Source organism: Stegostoma tigrinum, chromosome 4, assembly GCF_030684315.1.
Source record: "Stegostoma tigrinum isolate sSteTig4 chromosome 4, sSteTig4.hap1, whole genome shotgun sequence".
NCBI lineage: Eukaryota > Metazoa > Chordata > Chondrichthyes > Orectolobiformes > Stegostomatidae > Stegostoma > Stegostoma tigrinum.
Genome location: NC_081357.1, coordinates 43,507,471 through 43,516,919, shown reverse-complemented (window position 1 = coordinate 43,516,919; position 9,449 = coordinate 43,507,471). Strand labels below are relative to the sequence as shown.

Genomic DNA, 9,449 nt, shown 5'->3' with positions numbered 1-9,449 from the left:
CTTGCTATGGTAATGAATTCCACATGTTCACAACTCTTTGGAGAAGAAATGTCTCATCTCCATCCTAAATAGTCTACCCGAATCCTCAGGCTGTGATTCCTGGTTCTGGACACACGCACCATCAGGAACATCCTGCCTGCATCTACCCTGTCCAGTCCTGTTAGAATTTTATAAGCCCCTTTGAGATCCCTCCCCGTTCATCTGAATTCCAGCAAAAACAATCCTATCCTAGTCAATCTTTCCTCATACATCAGACCTACCTTGCCCGGAATCAGCCTGGTAAACCTTCGCTGCACTCCCTTGAGAGCAAGAGCATCCTTCCTCAGGAAAGGAGACCAAAACTGCACACAATGTTCCTGGTGTAGCCTCACCAAGGCCCTGTATAACTGCAACAACACATCTCTGCTCCTGTACTCAAAACCTCTTGCAATGAAGGCCAACTCACAATTTGCCTTCTTTGCTGTCTGCTGCACCTGCGTGCTTACCTTCAGCAGTGATTGGTGCGCAAGGACACCCAGGTCCTGCTGCACACTCCCCCTCCCAATTTACAGCCATTTAGGTAGTAATCTGCTTTTTTGTTTTCGCTTCTGCTTTAGACGATGAGTTCTAACACTATTATGCCCCCCAGACTGATCTCAAACCGTGACCTTGGTTTCGGCTCCACCATCTGGATCCTCTGCTTTCTCAACCTTAGGCTGCAATCAGTGAGGATAGGTGACTGCACCATCTCCACAATAACACTCTACATTGGCATCCCTAAGGATGTATCCTCAGTGCTGTACTGTCCTCTTTGTACACCCATGACTGTGTTGTCAAATTCCGAATGAATACCATCCACAAATTTGCTGATGACACCAGCGTAGTGGGACGGATATCTAACAATAAGTCAAAGTACAGAAGGGAGATAGAGGGCTTGGTGACGTGGTGCAATGAAAACAATGTCCCCAGCGAGTTTTGTAGCTCAGGTTGAGTTTCTGGATTTGAGTTTGCTCGCTGAGCTGGAAGATTAGTTTTCAGACATTTCGTCACCATTCTAGGTAACATCATCAGTGAGCCTCCGACGAAGCGCTGGTGTTATGTCCCGCTTTCTATTTATCTGTTTAGATAAATCTGTTAACACATTGATTTGGAGCCAATGTGTTAACAGATTTATCTAAACAGAAAAATAGAAAGCGGGACATAATACCAGCGCTTCATCGGGGGCTCACTGGTGATGTTACCTAGAATGGTGACGAAACGTCTGACAACTAACCTTCCAGCTTAGCGAACAAACTCACATCCAGAAACAGTGTCCCTCAATGTCAACAAAACAAAAGAACTGCTCATTGACTTCAGAAAGAAAGGAGAACACACCGTCATCTACATCAACAGAACTGAGGTTGAGAGGGTGAAGAGCATCATGGTCCTCGGAGTGATGATAACTGATGATCTGTCCTGGACTTACGATATTAATGCGACTGTCATGAAGGCACAACAATGCCTCTTCTTCCTCGGGGGCTCAGGAAATTTGGCATGTCCATCAGGTCTCTCACCATCTTCTATAGATGCACCACTGAAAGCATAATATCTGGGTGCATAACGGCCTGGTATGGCAACTGCTCTGCCCAAGACCATAAGAAATTACAGAAGGTGGTGTGCACAACCCAGACCATCACGGAAGCCAACCTTCCACCCATGACTATACTTAAATGGCTCGCTGCTGTGGAAAGGCAGCCAACATCATCAAAGACCCATCGCACCCTGGTAATGACCTCCTACAACCACTTCCGTCAGGTAGAAGATATAGAAGCCAGAACACATGCATTAGCAGGTTCAGGAACCGCTACTTTCTGGCTGTTATCATACTGTTGAATGGGCTCTAGCCTCAAATAATGTAACCTGCAATGTAACCTGTATGCCTCTAAATCTTTTTGATCTGTGCCTCCTTCGCTTACTGTGATCTGCCTGTACTACACAAAAACAAAGCTTTTTACTTCATTTCGGTACAATTTAAACAAAAATCAATCAATCAGTCAAATAATGAGAGTCCTCTGGGTAAAAAAAAATCCTCAAATTCCGTCTAAACCCTGTGCTCCTTACCTTAAAACTGTGTCCACTAGTTATTGACTCCTCTATTAAAGGGAAGCGTTTCTCTCTATCTATGTCCTATGTCCTTCAGAACTTTGTACACCTCAATGAGATATCCCCCCCCAACCCTTAGCCTTTCCTACTCTAATGAAAATAACCACAGTCTTAATAGTACACTTTAGCTGAATTGTTCCAGCCCAAGCATTATCCTGGCAAATCTATTCTGCAACCTCTCTAGTCCAATTGCATCATTGCAATAGTGTGGGTAACAGATCTGCACACAGTACTCCACCTATGGCCTAATGTAATGTACGGTTCCATCATAACCTCATTGCTCTTATATTCAATTCCTTCACTAATAAAAGCAAGTATCCTAGTTGCTGTAGTGGCCATGTTATCTACCTATCCTTCTGGTTTCAAGGATATATGGACATGTACAACAGGGTACCTCTAATCCTCTGTACTTCTTAGGGTCCTACCATTCATAATGCACTCTGTTGCCTTGTTAGTCCTCCCAAAATGCATCACCTCACCATTTTCAATATTAAATTCCATTTGCCACTGTACTGCGCATCCAAGCAGTCAATCTGTATCGTCCTGTAGTCTAAGGCTTTTTGTTCCTGCTAGTTACACCACCAACTATTGTGTCCTCTGTGAATTTAGTGATCAGACTTCATACATTCATGTCTCCTGTTTTAAGACATACAACAATCAGCAAAGGACCCAGCACCACACCATGTGATATGCCTGTGAATACAGGCTTCCAGTCACAAAAAACGTTCTTTGACCATTACCTACAACTTCCTGTCACTAATTTAATTTTAGATCCAATTTGCCAAATTGCCCTGGATCCCAAATTTCCCACCCAGCTTGCCATCCGAGACTTTGTCAAAAAGCCTTATTGAAATCCATGTAAATTACATCAACTGCACTACCCTCATCTATATCATCAAAAAGTTTCAATCAAATTTGTTAGACATGACTTTCGCCTTACAAAGCTGTGCAGACTATCTGTGATTAATCCTCCCTTGTCTAGAAGGACCTGAGGGGCAACTTTTTCAAGCAGAGGAATAAGCTGCCAGAGGAAGTGGTGGAGGCGGGTACAATTACAACATTTAAAAGGCACCTGGATGGGTAGTTGAATAGGAAGAGTTAAGGTAAAAAATCACACAGCACCAGGTTATAGTCCAGAAGGCTTATTTGAAAACACTAGCTACATCAGCTCTGCTCCTTCCTCGAGTATATGTGGAAGAGGAGGTACACCAACACAGAACTTAAAAGCAGGAAGGTAACAACCCTGAAAATGGCTCGCAGACTGCCTCCTGTTGAATCTTTAGTCAGTTAGAAAGAAGACACAGGTTTCCATTGATTAAAATGAAAATCCCAGAATTTCTTTCAAGTCACTGCCTCGGGATAATTAAAGTTTTTATTACTGTGTACTAAAGGTGACATCTCAGGTCAGATAGTTCATTTTAGGTATGTGGTCTTGCCTAACATCTGTCTGTGTTCTAACCTGGAATTGGGCTGGGGTTTTGTTTTGAATAAAATGGAATGTATCTGCAATTACATAAACATCTTGGATGAAATAATTCACCGAACTGATTTATATATATCTGTATATGCATGTGTAAGAGAGAGAAAGAGAAAGAGAGAATGAGTGTGTGTGAGATACAGCGTGTGTGTGCAAGACAGAGAGTGTGTATTTGCTTGTTGGCAAGCGTGTGAGTGTGAGGGAGTGTGTGTGTGTCTGTGAGAGCGAGTGTGTGTGTGTGTGAGAGTGTGTATGAGGGTGTGTATGTGAGTGTGTTTGTGTGAGACATTGCGTGTGCACGTGTGTGAGTATATGGTGTGGTGGCATCTCTGGCAGACTGACATGAACCCAAGATCATGATTTAGGCCATCCTCATGGGTGTGGAGCTTGGCTATACTCTACCACAAGCCAATGGATAACCTTCGATGCTACCACCCGCTACATATTAAAAAAGCCATCCCCTATGGACAAGTTCTACATGTACACAGGATTTGCTCAGATGAGGGGGAATGCAATGGATATCAGAAGGACACTATAAGAACGGGTTACAATGCTCAACTCATCAATCACCAGTTCCAACATGCCACAGCGACAAACCGTAATGACCTCCTCAGAAGACAGACATGGGATATGATCGATAGGATACTCTTCGTCATCCAGTATACTTCCTGGGAATGGAGAAACTATGCCATGTTCTTCACAGCCTTTAGTACATTATTGATGACAATGAGCACCTCACGACGATTTTCGCAATGCCTCCACTTCTCACCTTCAAACAACTGCCAAACCTTAACAGACCACTGTTCACAGCAAACTACCCAGCCTTCAGGACAATATTAACCACAACACCACACAGCCCTGCCATGGCAACCTCTGCAAGCCATGTCAGATCTTCAACATGGACACTACCATCTCATGTGGGAATACCAGCCCATGATGTGCACCACAGATACTCATGTGACTCAGCCAATGTTGTCTATCTCAGACACTGCAGGCAAGGATGTCCCAAGGCATGGTATATTGGTGAGACCATGCAGACACTACAACAACGGATGAATGGACACTGCGCAACAATCGCCAGGCAGGGATGTTCCCTACCAGTTGGGGAACACTTCAGCAGTCAAGGACATTCAGCCTCTGATCTTCAGGTAAGCATCCTCCAAGGCAAACTCTGAGGTACACAACAATGCAAAATCTCTGAGCAGAGGCTGGTAGCCAAGTTCCATACCCATAAGAACGACCTCAGCCATGATCTTGGGTTCATGTCATACTACAGGTGACTCCGCCATACTATATAGTCTCACACTCACACACATACAATCACACAGACTCTCTTTCTCTCTCACATATGCTCTCTCTTAAGCACACATGCACTCTCTCACTCTCACACACACATACACACATTCTCTCTCTCACACGCATACACATATAAATCTATGGGATGAATTATTTCATCCAACATGTTTGTGTAGTTGCTATTTTGTTCAAAAATAAACAGCCTGGCTCCAGGTTAAAACACCAACAGATTCTAAACAAGATTCTTAATAAACGCAATGTCTTACCTGAGGTATCCCCTCTTGTGTACGCTGACATTTAATTATCTTGGGGCAAAGACTTGAAAAAAATTCTGGGATTTGCATTTTAGTCAACAGAAAATTGTGTCTCATTTCTAAGCAATTAAAGAGTCAACAGGAGATGGTCAGCGAGTCATTTTTTGGGTGTTACCTTTCCACTTATAAATTCTGTGTTGGTCAGGGTCCTCTTCCACATTACACCGGAGGAAAGAGCAGAGCTCCAAAAGCTAGTGTTTTCAAAATAACCCGGTTGGACTGGTATCTGATGTCATGTGATTTTTGACCTTGTCCAACCCAGTCCAACACCTGCACATCCATATTACAGGAAGGGTTTAGAGATATATGGGCCGACTGCTGGCAAATGGGACTAACTCTGTTTGGGATGTCAGGTCATAAAGACAAGTTAGATTGAAGGGTCTGTTTCTGTGCCGTATGACTCTATATTCTTCAAGTGAAATGGCTTGTTAAAAAAAAATTGGGATCTTCAGCTTTGTCGAGGCACCGGGAACAAATAACACAATGTAGTAGTGAGTCTTCATCAACTAGAACAATGACTTATAGAATAGTGGTAGCTGATTCAAACGTAGAAGGGTGCTGGATAAATACCTGAAGGAATGAGACAGGCAGGGCTTTACAAATGAAGATGCTGTAGGCATCTAAGGGTGCAGTGAACAAATGTCCGGCTCAGCCATCGAGGGCTGAATGGCAGCTCCTATTGCGTTGCATCATTCTGATGTTAATCAATGATTGATTTGTAAAGATGCAGGAGGTATATTAGGCACATGCACTCATACATCCCAATGTCTCAGCTTAGTTCGGTGCGCTGAATGCCAAACCAACAGGCGCGGTCGAGGGCTCGTGCAGCGCAGTGGCAGCGGTACTTCTGGCCCAGGAGGCCCGGGTTCAGGTCCAATCTGCTCCCTGCCGATGTGGAATTGGTGGAGGTGGGGGGAACGGGTGGCGGGGGAAAGAGTATCAGATTTTCATTCCATGATAGAAAAGAAACAAGAACGTATTGATTTGATTATAAACACATTGCAACCTGCCACGTTGCACACACACGCACAGACAAACAGACGTAGCCCGCCACAACATTGCATTGCTGTCAGGGCGGGCCTGGTGGCTGTCACTCACACCGGGGCGCAAGGGATCCAGCAGTCCGACTTTCCATTCCAAAGCACGCGTGCGCGGAGGGCGACGGCGCAAGGGGCGGGTATTGTCAGTACGCATGCGCGGTCCGGGGACATGGCGACGGTGGTTGACTGAAAAAAATTTGTCACGCCGAGTAAAGCGCAAACACAAGGCGCGGATGAGCCGTGAGCAGCATGGCCAGGCACAGGAATGTTCGCGGACTGAAGTATGACGAAGGTACTTGAGCACCAGCCTCACCGGGTGCTGATTTGTTCTCAGGTTGTGCCGCTGCCCTGAGTCGGTAGAGTGCGGTGGCCGTTCGGGCCTGTAAACCCGCACTGTCTGCAGTAAGAGGGCAAGCTCAGCTCTGGGCCTCTCACTCACTCTCGGTTTAACTGAAGAACAAACTTGGTCGTGGTAGAGTTCGCTGGAATCATATTTATTATTGGTGATTGACAATTGATCATCCGAACCGCTGTTGATTTTTGTGCGAATCCAGTCAAGTAGTTGCTGTATACACATTCCCTAGATGAAGTTAGGATAAACGTGTTTTTTTTCCCTAAGCTGATGTAGTGACACCCCAAGTACAGTTTTGAGGATATGGCTTAAATTTACTAATTTCTTAACTAATTATGACGTAGCAACCAGAATAAAAGATTTAGCAGACTTTCAACACAGCACAGCCTTGTTTATGAAGCATATTTCAACAAAACAACATTACACTTAGCTTTGCAGATTCAGCGAGGTGTTGTCAACAACAGTACTACAGAGTGGATAACACATTTTACAATTTTTCATAGTATTTCTAATTGGAAGAAAAACAAATTGTGTTAATATGCTGTGGTGTTTCAAAGATGCCATGTAGAAATTTTACAGCTTTTCAGTCACAACTTACTGTACTCAAGTTACGTAGACTACATTCACTTGTGCATAATTTCAAATAAAGCTTAAATTAGACAAGGTTCAAACAGAGATAAGCCATTTTGAAATTCAGTAATACTTGACAGAAAAGTCTTGTGTTACTACCAAGCCAATTTCATGTATGGTGCTGATGTGCTGCATGAAATAACTAATAATAATCACAACTATTGTATTACTGCTGCAAAGACTTGACAAAGCAAAGATCAAAAGTACTCCTTAATTTAAAAAGAATCTTTGTGGTATGGCTGTCACTGACGAGTACCTAATTGCTATGGAAAAGGTGGTAGTGAGCTGCCTTCTTGAACTGCTGTAGTTCTTTGTGAGTAGGGGCATCCATAGTGTTTCTAGAGAGAGAATTCCAGAATTTTGATGTGGTGGCAGTAATGAAAAGACAGTAGAGTTCTAAATCAGTATGAAGTGTGGCTTGGAGGGGAATGTGCAGAATGTAGGTTTCCTTTGTATCTGCTGTCTTGCTTTTATAGGTGGTAAATGCTGCAGGTTGATAAAGTGCTGTGAAATGAGCCCTGGTGACTTATTTCACTGCATTTTGTTGATGATACACTGCTGACATTGCTTTTTTATAGAAGCCCTACAGTGTGGAAGCAGGCTATTTGGCCCATTGAGTCCAGACCACCCCTCTGAAGAGCAACCCAACCAGACCCACTCCTCTACCCTCTTCCTGTAACTCTGAATTTATCATTGGCTAATCCATGTAGCTTGCGCATCCTGGACACTGTGGGCAGTTTAGCATAAGCAAGCTACCTAACTTGCACCTCTTTGAACTATGGGAGGAAGCCAAGAGCACCCAGAGGAAATCTATGCAGACACAGGGAGAATGTACAAGCTCCACATCGACACTCACCCAATGTTGGGATCAAACCTGGGTCCCTAGCGCTGAGAGGCAGCAGTGCTAACCAGTGAGCCACTGTGTCACGTGTGCTTTGATATTGGATGCAATGTGGATTAAATAGGCTGGTTTGTTGTGGATGATGTTGAACTTCTTGATTGTTGTTAAGAGCTGTACCAATTCAGGCGGGTGGAATGTTCCCTCATGCTTGTAGGTGACTTATACCTTGTGATGTAGCCAAGCACTGGGGAGAGAGGAATGAAATTGCTCTGCATAATTTGAAGGCACTGTCTTGCTCTTGTAATCATGATAGCCACAGATGAGGTGCTGGAAGACTGGAGGTTGGCAAACATGGTGCCACTGTTTAAGAAAGATGGTAAGGAAAATCTAGGGAACTACAGATTGTGAGCCTGATATTTGTGGTGGGCAGTTTGTTGGAAGGAATCCTGTCCTTGTATTTTGAAACGCGAGGACTGATTTAAGGATAGTCAGTACGGCTTTGTGCGTGTGAAATTGTCTTTCATGAATTTGATTAGTTTTTTTGAAGAAGTAACTAAGAGAATTAATGAGGGCAGATCAGTGGACGTGATCGAGATGGACTTCATTGAGCTGATTGACAAGGTTCTAATGGTAGACTGGTTATCCAGGTTAGATCATGGGAAATACAGGTAGAAACAACCATTTGGATACAGAACCGGCTCAAAGGTAGAAGACAGAGGGTGGTGGTGAAGTGTTGATTTTCAGACTGGAGGCCTATGACCAGTGGTGTTCCATGAGGATCAATGCTGGGTCCGTTGCTTTCCATCGTTTACATAAATGGTTTGGATGTGAACGTAGGAGGTATGGCTAGTGAGTGTGCAGATGATACTGAAATTGGAGGTGTAATGGACAGTGAAAAGGGTTAACTCGGAGTACAATGGAATCTTGATCAGATGCGCCAATGGCCGTTATGTGGCAAATGGAATTTAATTTAGGTAAATGTGAGGTATAGCATTTTTGAAAGGCAAGTCAGGGCAGGTCTTATACACTTAATGGTAAGGTCGTGGGGAGCGTTGCTAAACAAATTGACCTTGGAGTACAGAATCATAGTTCTTTGAAAGTGGAGTTGTAAGTAGTGAAGAAGGCATTTGGTGTGCTTTGATCAGTATATTGAGTGTAGAATTTAGGAGGTCATGTTGCAGCTGTACAGGACATTGGTTAGGCCACTTCTGGAATACTGCATGCAGTTTTGGTTTCCTGTTATAGGAATGTTGTTGTGAAATTTGAAAGGGTTCAGAAAAAACTTTACAAGAATGTTGCCTGAGTTGGATGGTTTGAGCTATGGGGACAGGCTGAATAGGCTAGGGCTGTTTTCTCTAGTGTCGAAGGCTGAGGGGTG

General features: G+C 43.9%; 1 protein-coding gene across 5 annotated transcripts in view; it reads left to right on the top strand.

Moving 5' to 3' along the window:
• Nucleotides 1-6,391: 6,391 nt before the first annotated feature.
• hbs1l (HBS1-like translational GTPase) overlaps nucleotides 6,392-9,449 on the top strand; it is a 167,069-nt gene continuing 164,011 nt past the window's right edge. For 4 of the 5 annotated variants that reach the window (XM_059645307.1, XM_048530877.2, XM_048530872.2 and 1 more), the window contains exon 1: nucleotides 6,392-6,540. In XM_059645307.1, the coding sequence (XP_059501290.1) occupies nucleotides 6,498-6,540 (43 nt within the window). In that variant the 5' untranslated portion in view covers nucleotides 6,392-6,497. The remainder of the gene's footprint in view (nucleotides 6,541-9,449) is intronic. The other variant, XM_048530873.2, reaches the window with a different exon arrangement.